Source organism: Vanessa tameamea, chromosome Z, assembly GCF_037043105.1.
Source record: "Vanessa tameamea isolate UH-Manoa-2023 chromosome Z, ilVanTame1 primary haplotype, whole genome shotgun sequence".
Lineage (NCBI taxonomy): Eukaryota > Metazoa > Arthropoda > Insecta > Lepidoptera > Nymphalidae > Vanessa > Vanessa tameamea.
The window spans coordinates 8,351,888-8,373,923 of NC_087341.1; the positions used below are offsets into that span (position 1 = coordinate 8,351,888).

Sequence of the window (22,036 nt, forward strand, 5' to 3'; positions counted from 1 at the left end):
AAATCAACTTTTGGTTCGCTTTGGTATAAATACTAATTTTCAAAGTAAGCAATTCGACTTTACTATGGGTCCCGGGCCTTTGTATACTTAGACATATATAATTAGGCGCATTCTGTGATTTATCTAAAGTGTTTGACTGTATAGAGCTGAAACGTTTTTGAACAAGCTAAAAACTTTTACTATGGTAATGGTAAAGCTCTTGATCTCACTGCTTTATGTTTAATCGAAATAAATCAACAGATGTCTATTAATTGAATGAAGTCTTCTGCATCAGTACTAGGAATGGGATTTCGACAAGGATTATTTTTTTCATTCTTGGTATATAAAAATGTTCTTTCTTTTCGCAACGGTGATATTGTATTGTTTGCTGATTACACACACATATATATATGTATATATCTATATATACACGTTTTTAAGTTGAGAGTAAACAAGTAAATTATGACGATGTTTACAATGCAATATCACTGACATGAAGTTGGCTTATCAAACAATTTAGTTCTAAATGATAAAAAGAAAAAATGCGAAATGTTTTTTTTAAAATAAGAAATCAAATTAATATATAATAGTAAGTACTAATAATGTATTAGTGATCTGAATGTAGCTTATACTGCAGTTTTTTTAAAATCAATTAAGACTCGAAACTATATTATACCCTACTCTACTGTATGTCCTAGACATCAAACAAAATAATATAACATGTAGCTACTTCCTAGTAGGTACATTTAACATCATCGGCGGTAGATACACAACGTGTAAAAAAAGAACGAAATACAATTTTTATGTGTAATTGTAATTTGTAATGTGTATATGTATGTTGTTAGTGTATATGTAATTTGTGGTCGCAATTGTAGATACTTACCCATTATATTGTTTTAAATTATTTTATGAATAAATATAGAACATTATTTTATTAAAATATTCACTTATAAACAACAAATTCATTGAGCTTACAGGTTGTTGAAAAATAGTCAAAAATGTAAGTTATAATGAAATATTTTTTTATAACCAAAAGCTCATCATAATATATAATTACTATATTGATTTCAGAATTAACGTTTCTATATATTAATTGTGTTCATTATATCTACGTTAAAAGACCATGTAGGATTTTAACTTAAAATAAGTAAAGTATTTGGAGAAACTATACATTCATCACATATGATGATTAATCACGAATTAGATTAAAAATTGTGATATTATTTCCAACTGTATGTACCTATGTATTTAAAAGTGTACATTTGTGTTTTTCTATTAGTATAATTTTCCTTCAAATTATAATATTTTGTTGTTGTGAAATATATATCACGGCAAATGTCTGTTTACTTTATAAGTTCATATTTATTTATTAGAAGATTTCTTTAATTATAAATTTCTAAAAGTTCCACATTTTCGAATCATAATGATTTGTGGTTATGTACATAAATATAAATCTATCCGTAACTATAACCGAATCCAATAAATAGCAGCTAATATTTTTTTGCTAATTTTAAGTAAACTAAATTTTTTGCTAATTACCTATGAAACTGTCAACTAATACCTAAAACCTTGTAATTTTCTCTTCAACAATTTTTAAATAATCTACTAATATTCGAAAATTTCTCACCGAAACATTCGGATAATCCGAAAACAAATCGTATCATAACTATATGATAAACCAGGGATGTTATGGATAATTGGATATATAATTTCGAATCCGGATATGGATACAATATATTAATAATATTTTAGTTTCAGATTAGACGGTTATGGTTATCCGATTGTTTCGAATAGTGTCAGTAACGGATATTAGATTATTTAGAAATTGTAAATGAAAAAAATACAGTCTATGAAAAAAAAAATCAGCTATATTAAAAAAACAAATAACTTTACAATACAATTAGTTATTTTCTTTAAATATAAATCTATGTGAAAACAAAATTATGAACACATTATTTTTATCGGTTTCGGTTACGGCTACGGAGCTCCATACATCCCTGTCTTAAACCGGTAAAATATTCTTCATATATCCATGTCTATATTCAGATCTGAAATTACAAAAAATACATACCTATATAACTATAATTACGTTCCTGTTAAGCACTACGTTTGACAACAAAAAAAATATGATTTTTTTTATTGTATTTATTTTCTTATTAACGTAAAATGGCAATAATTATGCCTTGCGATATTTTAGGTATATTTACGATTATTGTTATACATAATTTAACTAAAAGTTGAATTTAAAGTGAATTACCTTTACTAGAATTAAATATATTTTTTTATTTGATTATCGCATGTTTAAAAATAAACCAAAGGAAAATTAATATATATTTATATAATATCGAGAAATTTTAAATTTGCAGCTGGTAACAACTTTCTGTTTGTTGAGTGCTGACCTATCCAAAAATAAAAGCTGTAGTCAATTAGTCATGATTGAAGGAGATAAATTTGTTGATTCCTTATAATTATCAGGTCAGTAAAGTGATATTTTAATTTTAAAAATAGTGGGAATTCGTATGGTATACATATTTTTAGATAAATATCTGTAGCATAAATAGACAAGTAATGTATACAAACCGCCTGAGTGATACTTCAATTGCGTTGTGAATATTACAATACCTACTTGTGTAATAAAATATTTGAAACAGGTATGACAGACTATATTTATATTGCTTGTTTAGAGTTTTCTTTGTGTTCTTCACATTGTAAGGTGAGTATTTTAAAAGAAAAGTTAATTTTTGTAAGTGTACCAATTGTCTAAATATACCTTACAGTCCATTCACCTACCACTGTGTAACACTTTTGAGTACAAGTACATTGTGTATTAATCGTTCTCTTAGCCGAATATAAAATCTAATTCCTTCATTTATATTTTAATTTGTTGTCGATTAATAAATACAACAGAAATTTAAAACCTGATTTTACATAGATTTTTTAATGTTTTAATCTATTAAATTTTGTGATATGAAATGAATGAAAAATATGTTGCCTTAATTTTTTTAATTTTAATTATGTGTTTTTGTCTCGTACACAACATATTTTTTTAAATACATTTTATTTTATATATATTTATACTGCAAAGTGTAGGATTCTAGCTAGAAAATTGATTAGGCAAAATGCCAAATTCTATTTTGCATCTATACTACTCATTATTTTTCTTGAGTGGGCTAAAAGACCCTTAAAGATACAAGTTTCATTTTGTAATTGAAAACATAAATATGATTTATTTAAAAGTAAAATTGTAAGAAGAAATTTGATACAATTTTATCATACAATTTTTATTTTCATGTCAAATCATATAAAACATCACATCAATTAATCCCTAACATTTTTAAAGTTATAGAAATATTTGTTTGAAAATTAATGTTTCTATATTATTTTACTAACAACTGTATACAACACAAAACTTTTTTACCTTCAGTATGTTGCAAAAATATTTTTTTTTCAAAAGTTAAGTGTTTCTTGTATGGATTTGTAAGAATCTTATTTTTTAAAGTGGGTAGTAGTGAAAATAATGTAGTAGATTTTGTAGTAGATTTAGAATTGGATTTTTTTTTTAATATAATAGGTATATTACAAGAGTTTGTATGTTAAAAAATTGCTGGGGATAAATAAAAATGCTCCAAGGATTATGTTTTTATTAAGTATTGATACTTTTATACTAACTTTTTGTACATGTTATAAATATTTGATGGCTGTAATGTAATAGAACATAATTTATAATTAATTATGTTCATAATATCATGTTCTTGTATTTTTATTTAATCAGGCAATAATGTGACTATACTTTTAGTGTTGTACTTTTATTAATTATTGCAATTTGAAAGGAGTAAAAAAGGCAACAACAAGTTATAGTCTTTCCTTAAATATGTAGTGTTATTTGTGAATATGAAGTTGTAAGTGGATCAATTTAAAGATGATTTTTATTTCAAAGGAATGCTACATTCACATATTTGCATAACAACACTGAATTACAAAGGTTTTAAAGGATCAAACAGGGTTTTCATTAATAGCATAAATGAAAAAAGAAAAAGTTTTTAGTGTATAACTTATTTTTTATAACAGTCATTAGAATGTTGATTAGATAGAAATTGTTAAATATTCGGGCTCTGAATTGTAGTTGCGCTCATTAATTGAATGAAAATGAAATGTCTGTATAATAAGATATAAAAGTATATGTGTTATATAGCCAAAATAAAGTTGTTATCTTCATTTTAGACCCTATCTTTCTAAAGTATGTTTGAATATAGGGTTAACCTATATTTCTTTAATAAATCTTAATAGATAACAAACAAAATATTGAACATACATGACATACATGTGATATTTGTTAGTAAGTTAATGTTAATTAGGTAAATATTTTGTATTATTTATTTATAATAGATAAAAATATTATTTATGTGACCATTTATTAACATTACCAGTATTTTTTTCTTTATTGAATACTCACCACGCAACAAATACTTCGACTTAAGTAAAATTATCAAATTTATATAATTTATGTTTTTGATTTGTAAATTTTAAATATTATGTATTTGTTTATTAACATTTATAATAGAAAATATTCTTAATAGTTACACAATTATATATTTTGACCTAAATTAGTCCACTCTACTTCAAAGTTGTCATCTATCAGATATGTGAGTGAAATATTCCAGGGTTTTTAGATAAATATCAACCTGAGTACAATATTACTGCACTTAGGGAATGTACGCATATGTAATTCACAGGACACATTGTCTTGTACATATGTAATTCACAGGATGCCTTTAATATATCTTATAACTTTTCAAAAGCATTTATTTGTGTACAACAAAAAACTTTGATCAAGAAATTCGATGCTATGGAATTAGAGAAACTGGACTTTACCTTTTAATTTCTTAATGAGACAAGACAAAAAGATAAGAGATCTCCGGTGTTCTCCGTTAGCATTTGGTACAACTATGGGGTGTAACCTTGGACCATTTCTCTATTTTACCTACCATCTCTTACACCAACATGAGTTTATGTTGTTTGCTAAAAATACCTGATTCGTCTTGAATTTGAAATTATATATAGAATGTGGTTTAGCCTTGGAGGGTAACAAACTGGTAGAGTTATTTTGGTATTTATCGTATAGTAGTATACATAACGAAATTTATTTTTCTGATTTTTATCAGTCAGTGTACTCAACGCTCACTGTCAATTATGTCAAATTTCTCCTTTAATTTGTTTCAGGCCTCAGGATGAATCGGCTTGGGCGCGTAGAGCCTACTCCGCCGGAGTGCGCGCTCGCTGCCGAAATGTTCGACCATTTCTGCTCGGCGGGTACCATGAAACAAATTTTAGCTCTTCATAGAGAAATTTGCAACACACTCAATCTGAAACCAAACAGGCTTCCTGATTTTTATCCAAAATTAAAGGTTAGTAGTTAGTAATGTCATAGATAATTTTTTTTCTATTTTAAATGCTATATAAACTCGAAAATCCGTTTAACGCCAAAAAAACTAATTTAATACCTTCAAAAATAATGTTCAATATAGAAGTTTGTTAAATTAATCTTATTAATAAAGTTTTTTATAATAATGTATCAGATGCTGAATATTACACCGGGTTGATGATAAATATATATATTCACTGTTAAAGTTCAAGAAGTCGAAAAATAAACGATATCATGTGCGTGCGGCTTAGCGATAGTCTGTGATGCATAGTCTTTGGCAAGATGCCACTGAAAAAGGTGCAAATCTTACAGGATATACAAGCACCAAATAGTTGTAATAGGTACATTTAGTATATATACTGCTTCGTGATGATGGGTTCACATATATAAATAGACCGAGTGATATTGACCCGCTTCTTAAATTACTTGCTACCTGGTACTTTATGGCATAGCGAATATTTATCCTTCGAATTATGTAAATGTAATTTTCAGCGTATTCAATCAATAAAAACATAACAGCTAGAATATTTGTCATCCATACAATAACCAAAAGACATTGGTCTTAAAATGATACACGTTCACTGTAAGTCTATGTACGCATTACGCGATCACCAACACTAGATGTTTTTAATTTTTATAACAATCCGCACGATGGTTAGCTATCCCTTTTGTCAACATGGATGATTTGTGGTTTTGAAAGGGTTAAATAAGGAAAATAAGTCGACGGTGTACTTGCGATATATTACGATTATATTACTCTAAATTAATCTGAGTAAATTTACTTTATTTTTATAATTAAACTGCAATTCTATATAAACACCGCACACAGTCTATTTACAGTCTAGAATGTAAACATAAATGGAGCTACTTACATATTTTCGTCGAACATATTATATGTACTTGGTAACGTAAACCATTCGTTGCGTTGTTTACATTCAGTATGTATGTTAATGTTTATTCATTTTAATAAATCAAGTTCTTTATTGTATGCTAAAAGATTTGTTACGCATTGCGATTGAGATTCCCATAAGTCTTTACAGTTGGTGGCCCAAAGTGTGGAACAATGTTTGATCGCGCGAAAAATTACAATATATATTACGTGTGACCCGCATTGGCTTTGCACGGGTGCAATTACTAAATATATCCGTTTAAGAAGAAGTTGGTATTTTTAACGTTTACTTTTTTCAGTTTATTTATGTATGGCAAAAATGAGAAATATTTAAAATAATTTTATAGTGAAATACAGATTAAAATATGCCCACGGCTCAAAGATTCAAATTAGAATAATTTTAAACTGCCAAGGTCAACTGATGTTTCGCAATGACCGAATTTTCCGTGGCACATAATTTGGAATAGGTTATACTTTAATACTTTAAAGTATTTATTTATTCGGATGAAAAAACGTTTGTAATCATTATTGAATGCTTAAAGTAATATACATATATCTGTACGACGAAAAATAGGCTTCGCTAATAACCTAGTGCTGCTACAGCTGCTACAGCTTTTTACTATTTATTAATAATAAAAAAAATAGTTGCAGTGAGTATAGATTAGAAAACAGGCATGACAATAGAAAACATGCTATCGTAGACTTTTCTGTAGACCGATAATTTTTTAAATAAATTGATTTGATATTTATCCTTAGGTTTTGCCAGCGTTAGTCATGTACGTACGAAAACAGATTTTTGAATAAGATACCGTCATTGCTCAGCCATTTTGTACATAATATTTACAAACCTTCTTCGTTATATTATTCGATATCGCTATATTAGTGAAAACTATATCAAAATCCATTGAGCTGTTTAAAAGAAGAAAGCGGAGATAAAGCGGAGCGACTTTGTTTTATACTATGTATTTATATAGATAATGACGTTTTATTGAAACAAATATATATTTTATTGTTTCGGACAATTAGTAGTATTATTTTGTGTCATTGTATATGAGTTTTAGTGTCCTTTATAATCTGCTGTTACATTGACCTTTTTTTTAAATCATTAGCCTATTAATTAATCTAAATAAGTTAAATGAAACAAACATTATGATTTATAATGACACCAATTATAATCTTAATGAGTTTATACCCAAATATAATCAACGTAATCGCTATTTTATTTTTCTATAAAAGTGTAAAATCGAGAGTTACCGTAACCACTGTTTTATGTAAATCTTACTAGAGCAGATTCCCTTATAAATAATTAATTATTTTACTTGCTGGTGCTTACTTCTGTTATTTACTTGTGTGCATATTCAACTTTTGTTTAGAATGTGACTTGTTAAAAATATAACGATCACGGCTTGTTAAAGTAGCATGCACACATATTATAGAGCTACATCTAGAGCTCAAAGATAATCATTTTCAATAGACATGCGAGTTTTCTCACGACGTGTTTTTTTTAAATAGTATGCTTTAACTGTCATACATTTGCACAACCGTTGTGGTAGTGTTCCATTATCGCTATAAAATTTTAATCTGTTATCTTAACAGGTATTACAATTTGCTTGTGTTATTTACTTACGCGTGAAACAAAAATTTCAACAGCAATAATGAACATAACTATGTATCTAGTAATGTAAAAATGTGTTGTGTTTTTTTTCGTTTGGCTGATGTAACAAGCTTGCGTAGCGTTAACATAATGGCAAGTCGCATAACTACGAGCGAAGCGAACTTACCAGAAATGGTATTGCCCTTAATTAATGAAACGGTACAATTTATTGTCCTCGTCTTATGTTGGTTCCTGTATCACACGCTCACTCCATATAATTACCAATCTAATTCTATGAATTCTTGACATTCTAATCTCTACCTGTCATCACATTTGTTTTTAAATTTCTGTATGCTTACATATCTGTATGTTTACATATCAATTTTTGTCGTTTTGATTCAACTTTATCTATACTAATATTACAAATGTGAAAGTAACTTTTTTTGTCTGTTTGTCTGTTACTCTTTCACGGTTGAACCGAATTTGATGAAATTTGCTATGAAGTGAGCTACTTTTTACGCTGTAAACCTGAGCAAAACCGCGTGCGAAAGTAGTATCATAAAAATTCGCTTGCAATGTGTAGTAGTTTATATAGTTATGATCCGAAATTGTCAATAAAGTCATAGAGGAAGTTATGATGACCAAGTTATCATGCAAATGTAAAGCATAAATATATTAAATAAATGAAATTACGTGTAAGCACGATACTAATTAAATCTTACATTATGAAGGCATCCTAACATTTTCATCCAATTATTTTACTTTAAATAATATAAATAATAATAAAGTGAAGACATTTAAAATAAAATATTCAATATGAAAGTAGCAAAACAAAATTTGAAAGTTTCACTGTAGTTCGTCGTATACTTTACTCAAGTTTTTATGTTTCAGGCCAAACTATCAAGTTCATGGAAGGCGCAAGCTCTTTTTAAAAAGTTTGATACACGCGCTAATCATAAAGTGTACAGCAAAGGTCATGCTTGCACTCAAACAAAGGTGCTCATAATAGGAGCTGGACCGTGCGGCTTGCGTGCGGCTATCGAGTGTCAACTTCTTGGTGCCAAAGTGGTGGGTAACTCTATTACAGTTTAGTTTCAGTAGAAGAAGAACGTTAAGTACAACAAAAAACTGCGAAATAAATGTATGTTTCAATAGCAAAATATAAAATAGCATTCAGACATCGAGACCTCAATAGAGTTAACTTTCAAATTTACAGAATAATTATGAATACACTCTAAAGAAAAAGTCACGCACCAATTACAGTGCGCCGCTCAAATATAGTAAAAGTTTTCGGTATTTATGTTCTAGATGTTTATCTGCGTCTTGGTCCGCGACACTCTCTAGAGCTCCAGTAAAATCATGGAAACATACAGAAATAGTCGACACGTTACATCTCCACCTCTTGTGGCTATTAAAAAAAACGTAAACTTTCTTCAACATGTCCTTATGAATACGACACGTAACATCACGCTCGAGTATTATCTTAGCAAAGGCAATCAAATAGCATATATAAAATCAGTTAGAAAATATTAATGCTAATTGAACGAACAAACTAATATTTGTACTTACACTTGTAATTGATTTGAATTAGACATGAATGGAATATTTATTTATGTATTTATCTATACATGTAATAAAATTGGAGTGTCTGTTTGTAATGTTAAAATAACCGCTTTTTACTAAATGCACACGTATTTATACACGGTACATATACCAAAATATTTTTTTACAATTTTTGTTTGTCTGTCTGTCTGTTTGTTCCGGCTTTTGACGATTTTGGCAGATTTTTACATCAGTATGTACTAAGGAGTAACTTAAGCTACTTTTATTTTAGAATTACATATAAAATAATAACAAAGTTATTATTTTAAGTTTTTTTTTAAAGTATTAAATTCAAAGGCGTGCGAAGTTCGGGCACAATTAGTATAAAAATAAATCTGGCTGTACTGTACAATTGTATTCTTTCGAATTATAATATATATAGCAACAACGATATATTAAGTTATATTTTCTTATCATATGAAAATTATAATGATGAGGCTTAAAAATATTCCTGAAATGGAATATTTTACAAGCATCCAAATTAGAAAGTAATATAGTTTTATACATGTATGATACGTTTGATTATATTTTAGGTTGTGGTCGAAAAACGTGATAGAATGTCTAGAAACAATGTTCTGCATTTGTGGCCCTTTGTCATACACGACTTACGAGCTCTGGGCGCTAAGAAATTCTTTGGGAAGTTTTGTGCTGGATCCATAGATCATATCTGTATCAGGCAGTTACAGTGCATACTCTTGAAGGTATTTATTTTCATATATACTGGTTTCATAAAAGTTGTATTTAAATATTGGGATTCAGTTGCTTCAAAATTGGGGAAATCTTATTTTCTTGCACTTAACTTATACTGGGACCTTGTCAAGATTTGATCACAAGCAAATGGAGTGATTTAAAAAAAATCTTTCATAATATCTGTTTTTGTTGTTACCTTTCCTAGTGCAAACAGAAAGCGAAACAACATATAAAATAAATAAACTGCGATATTATTTTTTTTTAATTATAGTATTGGTTGTATTATGAAATTCTTCTCAGAATACTTAATTTATATCCGAACTTAATACTAACTTCATCTTTCTTGTAGGTTTCGCTTTTGTTAGGCGTAGAATTTCATGAAGGAGTCGGCTTTGAGGAACTGCTGCAGCCAACAGTTACTGAAAACTCTGAAAGTAAGAATATAAATAATTATTATTCATTTCATTTTAGTTTGTTAATTTAATATCAGGCGATGATTTTCTTTAATCCTAAATTTTTATCTTATCAGAGATAAGAATTAAATGATCTTCAAATGTTTTTAAGTGCAAAAACAAAGCGGAGCTCAAAAACGATAGCATATTTATACATACATACGAGATAAAAGTAGAGTATTTAATAGGTAGATGGCATACTAATAGTAAAATACTCGACGATTTTTCTATTCCCAAATTATAATTAGCTCCTCCGAAAGAATAAATAAATAATATATTATGGTAATTAATTTACCCAAGCATGTAAAAATACATCTTACTCATGTAATTAATTTTTATAATAAACTTATCAAATTAACTTTAATATATTATTAAAATTAAAAAGTAATCTAAAAAAACGTCAATTGTCTGCTTAAGTCATTTGGTCTCGACAAATTCATAAACTTAAATATATAATTTTATTTACTTGCTGGAAGGGCTTTGTGTCTTTATATGTATCTCCCTCTCAAAAACAAACAGCAGTACTTAGTATTGTTGTGTTCCGATTTGCAAGTGTAACTGCAGGCCCATTCAACGTAACATCTTAGCTCCCAAGGTTGGTGGCGAATTGGCTATGTAAGGAATGGTTCATATTTCTTACAGCGCCATTGTCTATGGGCGGTGTTGACCAATTACTAACAGGTGGCCCATTTGCTCGTCTACTTACCTATGATATAAAAATAAATAAATGAATAGTAGCACACAGCCACTTTTAAATATTATGTATAGTTTTTCAATACATATTATGTACAGTTATTCAGTCTATAACAAAGTTATCAATACTTTACTCAAACCTCGAATAATCTGGCGACGTATATAAATATATAGCTATTGTAAATTGTGTAACGGAGAAAGAATTTCTAGCAAACACGCAATCGTGTTTAACTATCATACACTTTAGCTTTACTAAACCTGCTCCTGCAGCCGTGGTACTTTTAATGAATGTTGCTTTACATTTATTGCAATGAAAGTTGTATAGGGCGTTATATATAATATATGGATTGTTTATAGCCCTGGGGTGGCGGGCGAGAGTTAGCCCGATAGACCACCCTGTAGCGCAATACGAGTTCGACGTTCTTATCGGTGCAGACGGCAAGCGAAACACACTTCAGGGCTTCAAACGTAAAGAATTTCGTGGAAAACTTGCAATGGCCATTACAGCAAATTTTATCAACCGACACAGTGAACAAGAGGCTTCGGTACTTAATTGAATTTTTTTAATAAAATATTTGTTTATATTTTGATCGTATTTAATTGATTTTAATACAATTATCTTTTTTAATATTGAATCAACAATGCGTAAATTTATTTATTTTTTGTGCTTACCAGGTACCTGAAATAAGTGGCGTGGCTTTCATATTCAATCAGAAATTCTTCAAAGATTTATATGAGGAAACAGGAATAGATCTCGAAAATATTGTGTATTATAAGGACGATACCCACTATTTCGTAATGACAGCGAAGAAACACAGTCTTTTAGACAAAGGAGTTCTATTAAATGTTAGTATATTTCAATACTTGCTATTACCAACCCGCTTTGCATTAAATAAAAAAGAGGAAGGGGGAAAACGTTCGATACTTTTAAGTGACTCATCAGATCCCTGGGTCCTAAACTAGGAAACCCCCATTTCTTTGGAGCAAATATCTTCCCGAACAGTATTTCATTACACCAGGCCACTTCAACAAATGATTAATTTTATTTATTCATAATTATATAAAAAATCATGTTTTATTTACTATAAATATAAAATACCTTTTTTTAAACAAAATATTGACAAGAGCCAATTTTCCGTTTAAGGACTATGCGGAGGTGTCTCGCTTGCTTAGCGTCGAGAATGTAGACCGAGCAGCACTAATGAGGTATGCGCAAGAGGCAGCCCGTTTCTCTACAGATGGACGTTTGCCTTTGCGTGACTTTGCCCTCAATCATTACGGAGAACCAGACGTAGCACTGTTTGATTTTACTTCAATGTATGCAGCCGAAAATGCCAGCATGGTAATATTTTAATTTTTTTATTTAAATTGATGTGTTAATAAAGTTTATACAGGGTGTCACGAAATAGTTCAACGTTAGACGGTACAGGTTTACAAAAATAAAGATAAAAAACAAACTCATCCTAATATATATTTTTTTGATAATGTTGAATATCTTCACCCACAGCTACACGATATCTTTAGAAGAACGACAAGAACCTAATTTCCAGGAACACACCCACACACACTCACATATTATACAATTAATTATTTTTTTTATTACCCACTCTTTATTTTAAAACGTTAATCAAGTCTAAAGAAAATTAATAATGTTGATAATAAAGTCATCTTTGCCTACAGTTCTCACGTATACTTCATTGAATCAAAATTGTGACACTTATAGGTTATTTAAAAAAACAATTTGATTTATACATATATATACAGATTGGTCTTACAGACTATATATTTAAATATTGATAGAGTACTTCGATGGTTTGCTTATTGTTATTAGGCTATCAATCCCGATCATAGGTTCATCTCCCCTCTCGAGTCAAGCCAACATTTATTTTGACAGCACATTTAGCCCTTTGTGCTAAAATCGGTCACGGGGAACATTTAACAAATACTCTTGTATAGTTTCACGTCCAAACACACTATATTAGATTTTCTAGGATAAAATTTTATCTTGTATATTATATACATACATACACTTAACTTTTGACCTATTACACTACACACCTACACTTTAAATGTACATAAAAAAATAACAAGAAATCGCAAAATTATTATATATGTTAGTGTTATTATTTATTTTTTTAAGTGTAATAATGCGTGGCATAAATATTAAGAGTTACGCTTTATTTTAGATGAAACAATAGCTACTTTCAATTATATTTTTATTTTCTATTTTACATTTATTTTAGGTATACGATCGACACGGTAGGCGATTACTATGCCAGTTGGTTGGGGATAGCTTGCTAGAGCCGTTTTGGCCAACGGGATCCGGATGTGCGCGTGGCTTCCTCTCCGCTCTTGATTCCGCGTGGGCTGTCCGCGCATGGGGACAGACTCCAAATCCACACCCCCTGGAGGTTATTGCAGAGCGAGAATCTATATATAGGCTTTTAGGTGAGTCTCATTTATGCATACATACATATTATTTTTCCCATTTTTTTGACAACATTTGTTTAAGAGATCGCGTCCGAAAATAGCAATCAATAATTAAAATTCTTTTACACAATGTAAGGGTTGTTAGTTCAATAAATTGCCTTTACTTTTCCAATATCATCGTCCTTAAAGTCGAGGCAGGTACCACTACATATTATAAAAATTCTGTCTGACTCTTTGTTTAAAAGGGATAAACTCAAAAACTACCGACCAGATATTGCTATGGTTTTCAACTATTGACGGAGTGATTCATAAAGATGGTTTTGGGTGTATATTTTATTAAGTTTTTGTGTTGATTGGTTGAAATATGATGATAGTAGAATATGTTGGAAACAACCAATACGTAAATCAATAGAATTACAATTATATGTTACGAAGTAAACGTTATATTTAGATCCTTTTCTACAAGTGTGAACCCGGGACAAGTAGCTAGCTTAGAATATTTTACATAGAATCTATGAGATAATAAAATAAGATCAATGAACTTCTATAATATCAGGTAATGACCTGACAGCTGCAAAATATATATATATATATAAAATTATAGCTCAGACAACGCCAGAGAATCTTCACCGTGACTTCGGTGCGTACACGCTCGATCCCGGAACGCGGTATCCGAACCTCAACCGAGCAGCTGTCTCACCGCACAGAGTTACTTCCTTCTACGATTCTGACGAACCATTGCCACTCGATGCTGTGCCAGCTGCTAAGAAGAGGCGTCGAGGTAATCAAAACATTGTTTTATCTTTACATTTCATAAATGTAACATATTTCTCATATTAATTTCCATATGGAAATGCTAAATATAGCGCACGGTACGACGACCTTGGTTAAGATTTACTGCGTCAACTCAAAGAACAAAGACGATATCCACTATTTCGTATTGAATGTAACAACGTTATTTTCATGAGTACAATAAATATTATGTAAATAATTGATACGGCACGCGTGTCAACCATTCTATATTGATTCAAGATACCACTGCTCAATTGCCAATAGCAAATGTATGAATCGAATTAACGAGTATAATATGAAAAAAAACAAGTATTTTTTATTCTATGATTTACTTTTATTTAAAATAAGTGCATTTTATTGGATTGTATTGATTGTAGTTCGAACAAAATTTAAAGAAGCATAAAAGATATTTACTATTGATTTAAATTAAAAAAATCATATTTTGGTTTGCAATTAGTATTGCTTACTCAAAGGGAAAATTTGTATTTTAACTTTAGCAAAAGTAGGATATTACTATCCTAATTTTGCTATACCTAATTGAAGAAAATATGATTTTTAACTAATTTAAATTATTTATGTGTAATTAAGAACCGGAAATATCAGAAGAAACGCTCATCGCCTGGGTGGGATACACGGAACCGGGACTAAGAGCAGCCACAGGTCCGGCTGCTTTGTCCGAACTCTTAAAACGATACCGACCGGATCTTTTGCCAACGGAATCGTCACCGAAGGCAGTTTACCATATATTGCAACAAGAGTTTGGTAAGAAATATTTTTGATATATCTAGAATTCATATCCTCACGGTCTATCTTTTCTTGTTTCGCTTGTCTGTAGTACCTGTTGCTGATTATTTGGCACAAATGTCAGAAATACATTTTGATTACCTACTAAAACTGCAATTAAATGTCGTCGAACGTAAGACGATCTACAAAATCTATAATGATTATTGCGAAAGTAACTCTGTCTTTGTGTTACGCTTTCACGGATAAACCACTGAACCAAACAAACGAAGCTAGCTTTAACACGCGGTTGATGCCGCGGCCGAAAATTTGTTATATATATTAATTATTGTAGTTAAATTGCCATTTGTATATTATAAACAGGTATCACCCCAGTCGCAGCTAATGGATCGACTCGTGATATCCCGGAAGCAAAGCTGCGCTCGTATCTTCTTCGAGTGTATCTTGCTTTTAAGGGTGAAGTGCCTCATATTTATCACAAGACCGACATGTTCGATCAGGTTATTGTTTTTTTGTATTTTCGAACTCATAAGTAACATTTTTTGTACGCTATGAAAGAACTTGATTTTGTAAAACTATTTTTACTTTTTCAGATTAAAAAAAGTCAGCAGACCGAGAAGAGTATTCGAAACACAGCAGACCATTCAGTTTCTGTTTATTCAAGTAAATATTTCATGAGCATATCATTTTTATAAATATATGATAAGGTAACGTAAATAAGGCAGCAGAGTAAAAAGCTAATAAATTTAAAGTAATAAATATGTATAAGTAAACTTGCTATCTTCAAGTTAATGTTTTAAGTTTTATTATTGATTAAAACCAGTGTTGAAGTGCCTAAGCCGTAACTCTAGCAAATATATATTTATGATTTTACTTTAGACGCTGCGGATACTGACAAATCGCACTCGAGTTACAGAAAAAAGCGACGCTCCGTTCGTCCACAACAAGTAAGTAACGATCCCGCAGAATATATCAGAAAAAAAATTGGAAAATTAGATCTAAACGATATTACACAATTAGCACGGCTTATTGAAGGACATGACACCGTTCCAAACGATGAACAGCGGGCTGATAAGCAAAAGGAGTTACAGGAACAAATAATAACCTTGTTAGATCCTGACGATTCACCTGACCCGAAAATTATACGAGATTCTTTAGCACAGCTCTTGCAAGGAACTACGAAGACCAAAGTTAAATCAAAAAATGTTAAAGATGAGTCCAAATTTGCGCATTATTTCCAAGAGGGCGGCAAGAACAATGAAAAGAAACTAATTAAACCGTCTCGTAAATTAAAAGGTTTGGATGCTGACACGATCAAAATTCCCGATTTCTCGGACATATTTCAAGACGATTCTGCCGATACTGATGCTACTTTAGTAGCACCAGTTGAATATTCAAAAAAAAAACAAAAATCGAGATCTCCTTCATCTAGTAATCTTAATCACAAAGAAGTTGCTAGGGCTTCTTCAACAGAAATACAGTTATCGCAAACAAGAAGATTATCTGAAGTAATAGATACGCAAAGAAAAAGGTGTTCACAGAGTCCAGAAATATCTCTACCGTATGGTCGTTCAAATTCTATAGGTTCTCCAGAAATGGCATTTAATACGAGGCGTATAGCACAGATGTTTGAAGGTAATAAACGACAGACTCAAAGTCCTGAATCTATTACAGTTCGTTCAAGAATAACGGACAATCCAGAAATGGCATTGCGATGGCAACGTATGGCTGATATAATTGAAGGAAAGCGTCGTGACACTCCTAGCCCAGATCGTTCAAAGCGATCCGATTCCATTGGAAATCCTGAATTAGCACTACGTAGACAACGTGTTGCTGACTTAATTCAAGGTGGCAATAAGCCATACCAGGGTCAAGAGAACTTGGCGCAAAGAAGGAACTCTGGAGAAATTGCATTCAGGATGCAAAGAGTTTCAGAAATGATGAGAAAGAAAAACGCTGATGTGAAAAAGCCAAAGAGCTATGGCAAAAGAAAGGCAGCTCGTGAGATTATGAAACAGCGTTTTGAAAAGAGTTTACAAATGTTGGCAGCTGAACCAAGGCTTGATTTTGCTCCTTCCGCGGATTTAGAGAATGACTATGGACTACAGCAGTACCGTGCCAGTGCACCACAATTTGACGAGCGGGTTAAAAAATTGGAGAAGAAATTGCAACACTATGTGAGATATGTGTGGTTGTGTGCTGCATGGTTGAACTAACGCTCTCGTTGGGGTATTTTATATAATATTGTAATTATGAATATGTTTCAATTTTCCTTAATATAAATTAGTTTTAACTCGATAATAATTATAGGTTTTCTTAATTATCATATTATTTTGACTTTTTTTTATATTGGCGTATTTTTTGAGTTAAAAATAGACAATTCAATAAGAAAAGTCTATGAGTATAAAGGTTACTCAGAAAACTCCTGTTTATTTATAACGTTATCTTTTTTGGGACAAAATATCTCAATTTAATTCAGGCTTTTAGTGTGTGCATGTACACGTAATTCACTGTGAAATATACTTACAACTTTTTTCTTGATATTGTAATCAGTTCTTATTTGATTGCAGCTAATAATATTTATTAATATACACTGAGAACAGAGTGAAGATTACAGTTTTTACACGTGTAAACTAACAACCTAAATATTTTCCCCGTGATATGCACTTTCCTTTGAATATCGAGGATTATGTCACTATTTTTATACAGGAACCTTAAATATTTGTTTATTGCAATTGCTATTTTAAATGAGCTCATTAATTATAAAATAGTAGCATATCCGGAGTTTGTTGTTTTTCTAGTCGATGTCGCTTATGTTTAAAATAATGTATGTGTCTTATGTAGGAAGAAGGGCGCATAGTTGGTGGAGGAGCGCGTGCTGCAGGTGGTGGTGCTCGTGTTGCCCGTTTGGCTGCAGAGCTATCGAATACCACGTCGTCGTCGGTAGCGCCACGGTCCTCGAAACCAAAAGATTTGATGAGATCAGTAGGAAAAATCGAACGAGATGACTGGAACGTTAAAGAAATCGAACGAAAAATTATGGAAAATAGACTCGGCCGGCCCGAGCCTAAAACTGCGGAAAAAGTGCCTAAATGGGATAGAGAACAAGTAAGTATATACAATTTTTTGCCAAACTTTGTATAAATTTTTAAATCTCTCAAATAAAAATAAAGTAGATTAACTTAGACAGATCAAATTAGACAGGATCATCTGTTTTTGATGAGGGACTAGATTGGTGCAAAACCAATGTTTGCAAGCCACCTGTTACTCTACGTTGAGTAGTCTCCAGAAGATATAGGGTATGGGCTAGAAAACACGAGGTTATTGATCATAATAACGAGTTCAAGAAGATGTTTGCTCGACTGGGGGGCAAACAATGACTTAACTGACTAAATTCGCTTCATTTCCTTGCTTATAGTTCTTACAGCATTTAAATTATATCCTTAACTATGGATGAATAAATTTACCTCGTAGGGCTATCTTGAATGGCTAATTCCTTTCTAAGTATAGTCCTCGAAAATTGCCTCTTTACCCAGGCTGTTCCTCACCTTAAGCCTCTAGGTATATGTCACTGTCAAATGTCGCTTGTTGTGTACGCAATGTTTCAAACCATGAACATTCGAGCATTAGATTCAAGTCATTTGTAAAAAATACATTAGTAAAGAAGGTATATTATTCGATACAAGATTATATTGATGATAAAAAAGCGTGGAGTTAATGCTTGTTGACTTCCAGGCAAGAGACATAACATACATATAATTGTATTTAACTAACATGACTGTATTTTTAAACATTGAAAAAGAGTAACTACTGAGTTCATGCCGGTTCTTCTCGGCAGAATCTACATTCTGAACCAGTGGTAGCTTTACTTTAAATTGTTTGTTAAATGACGATTCAAAAGTGCTTGTAAAAGCCCACTTGAATAAAGTATATTTTGATACATACTTTTTTCTTCGTAAAATCATCAATAATTTTTTTTAATAAAAATACATTAATATGTAATAACCAAATTAATTCTCGTTGGGATAAACATTCAATATTGCTTCTTAAATAGTTTCTAGGTCGCCAACGTCGGCTCAAGGAAGGTGAAAATAATGAAGAAAAGTGGGGAGAAATCGACGAAACACTCCACAAACTAGACCAGAAACTGAGAGACTCAGGACGGCCAGTTCATGGAACTAAGAAGGTGACATTATTTGAATTAATTTAATAAAAATCAAATATCCTTTTGTTACTATGATTACAGTTTATTTTTCATTATAATTTAGGTAGCGAAGCTTGCCACTAAATTTGTCAAGAAGGAAGAACCAGAAGCTGGAAAGGCGTCAAAAGAAGAGGTATTTATTTATTTGTAATAGGTATACTTTGGGAGCTAATGAGCAAATTCTATGTGATTTGCATTACATTACGGATCGTGTCGCCATCATGGTAGAACTGTACCGTACAATGAATAGCGTCTCGAATTTGTAATAAAAAGGGTATATCAAATTATTAACCACGAATTCAATTTGTGAAGCAGGGCTCTCGCTAATTTCCTATACAGTTGCTCTAACATGTCTCGTGGGTCCAAAGTTACATGTACCATAAGGTTATTTAAGGGGTTGGTGTTAGTCAATATGAGAACACTCGTCTGATATCCCCTGTTAGTTTTTTGTATTTTGTTTGCATTTATCGCTGACGTCCTTCTTGGCCGTAGTTCCCAATGTCCGGGGTTCAAATCCCAAATCAACCCGATAGAAAGTTATTATTTTTTCAATCAAAAAAATGTCAATAGCAGTTCGGAGTCCTGACGTTGTAAGTCTTTACACTACCGTGACTTGGAAAGCAGCTAAACGTTAGTTCTGAAGTATTTCCGGCCGTGTCCAATTGGCCGTCAATGAAATTTTGCAATGAAATGAAAATTCTCCATAGGATACAATTAATTGCTGAAAGTAATAATAAATTGCGTAATCTAGTAATTACGTAACTTAACACATTAATTATATTTGTTAGCTGAAGAAACCCTGGCGTGGACCATCATCTGCTGGCATGCAGTGCGCTGCGTGCGGTACTCGCGTGTTCGCAGCAGAGGGTGTAGTTGCAGACGGTTTGCACCTGCATCGGGCCTGCTTCCGATGCGCAGTTTGCAAGACTGTGCTGAGGCCTGGGTGGGTTAAATTTAAACAATTATTAATTATTTAATTGCTGCATTGATTGCATTATATTACAAGAATCATTTCTTTAAAACGTCACTAATTGTGATTATTTTTGTAAGTATTTAAATCAAGTTATCTTAAAAATATTTGATTTAGAGGTATTCAAATTTTTTATTTTGTTTAAAATATGATTTTAACGTAAAGCTTTAAACTAATGAATATAATATAAAATTCGATATTGTTTATAGTAACTACACAATGGAGCGGTATGGCAGTAGATTGGTCTGTCTTCGCCACTCAGGAGTGAGTGTGCCTGATTCTATAGTGTCGAGGGTGTTGTCGGAGCCGTCACCCGCCCGAGGCGACGCACCCATGTCCACGCCTGAACGCATCAGCCTCGAGCTCTCTGACGGCGGCGCGAGAGAGATCGACGAGGATGAATGGACCGACAGAAACTTCCTCGCTTCTGAAACATCTGGAGCCGGAGGACTTAGGTTTGTTCAGTTGTAAAATAAAAGTATTTATATACATATAAAGAGTTTGGAGCAACTGTTTGCAGTTTCAAAATTGACTTTATAGGTTTATTTGCGCGTGCCACCTAGAACAATAATTTTTTTATGTAAATTATTATGAGTTAAGCATGTACAGCTTCTCTTTATGAACAATTTAAAAACTTCAAAAGTATCAACATTAATCAATTTTTCCGTCTTTCATAAATGACAGCACAGCGTTAAGGTGAGACGCAAAGATTGAGATTCAAATATAATAATTATTTTGCCTTTTATGGAATGGTTCCAAAAGGCAATTGATTGGAGAAAGGTTTGGTGGTAGAAACACTTTCTTAATGCTACCACGGTAATTGGGAACTTGTTAAAAGCATATATACTCGTACCTCGCTTTATCTCTATGACGTCTTTCGTTATGAGTTACTGGTTGTCGCCCGCTGCTTCACTTGCATTTTAGGCGTTGATCAGGTGTTAGGAATAAAAAAGTAGCCTGTGAAATTACAACAAATTCGGCTTAGTGGTTTTGCCGCGAAAGAGCAAGAGACAGACAGAGTTACGCATTTTTAATATTAGTATAGATTTATTAACGGACGAGTCGATTTTCGAGGAAGAAAATTGCAAATTATGTAAAAAAGATAATTTTATTTGTATATAATTAATATGTCATTGTAAATAATTGTTATGTATATAAAAAAAATATATATATAACATCACGCTGATATGGTTGACAGGACTAAGTCCTCTTTTAATGTTTACTGAATAATACGAGACGATAGGATAAATTAGTTTTAACTTACAGTTATTTGCTATTGTTAGTAAGATACGTAAACATAATTTCATATTTATTAGTGATGAAGAAGAGTCAAGTTCAGATGAGTATACGGACGCCAGTGATAGTGATAACGATGCGGAACATTCACCGCAGCCGATTGTTGCGGAGGCCCGACCGCTGCATTCCAATCTCTACTTCTCTGATGATTCTTTTGGATATGATGATTACTCGGATGATGGTAAAAAGAATATATAAATGAAATATTTTAAATAAAGCTTTTCTAAAAAAAATTGTAATTTGTAACGGAATGGCATTGAAATAGGTAGATTGGATTGACTG

The 22,036-nt window shown here is 31.5% G+C and overlaps 1 protein-coding gene across 7 annotated transcripts in view; it reads left to right on the plus strand.

Moving 5' to 3' along the window:
- Positions 1 to 2,349: 2,349 nt before the first annotated feature.
- The window catches only part of LOC113404082 (F-actin-monooxygenase Mical), a 28,193-nt gene continuing 8,506 nt past the window's right edge, over positions 2,350 to 22,036 (plus strand). For 5 of the 7 annotated variants that reach the window (XM_064220334.1, XM_064220337.1, XM_064220336.1 and 2 more), the window contains exons 1-20: positions 2,350 to 2,454; positions 5,200 to 5,384; positions 8,776 to 8,952; positions 10,020 to 10,187; positions 10,526 to 10,610; positions 11,679 to 11,866; positions 11,997 to 12,167; positions 12,466 to 12,663; positions 13,565 to 13,769; positions 14,356 to 14,532; positions 15,132 to 15,305; positions 15,648 to 15,784; positions 15,878 to 15,947; positions 16,164 to 17,461; positions 18,129 to 18,392; positions 19,339 to 19,470; positions 19,553 to 19,621; positions 20,277 to 20,431; positions 20,668 to 20,913; positions 21,775 to 21,935. In XM_064220334.1, the coding sequence (XP_064076404.1) occupies positions 5,208 to 5,384; positions 8,776 to 8,952; positions 10,020 to 10,187; positions 10,526 to 10,610; positions 11,679 to 11,866; positions 11,997 to 12,167; positions 12,466 to 12,663; positions 13,565 to 13,769; positions 14,356 to 14,532; positions 15,132 to 15,305; positions 15,648 to 15,784; positions 15,878 to 15,947; positions 16,164 to 17,461; positions 18,129 to 18,392; positions 19,339 to 19,470; positions 19,553 to 19,621; positions 20,277 to 20,431; positions 20,668 to 20,913; positions 21,775 to 21,935 (4,252 nt within the window). In that variant the 5' untranslated portion in view covers positions 2,350 to 2,454; positions 5,200 to 5,207. The other 2 variants (XM_026644833.2, XM_064220335.1) reach the window with 2 other exon arrangements.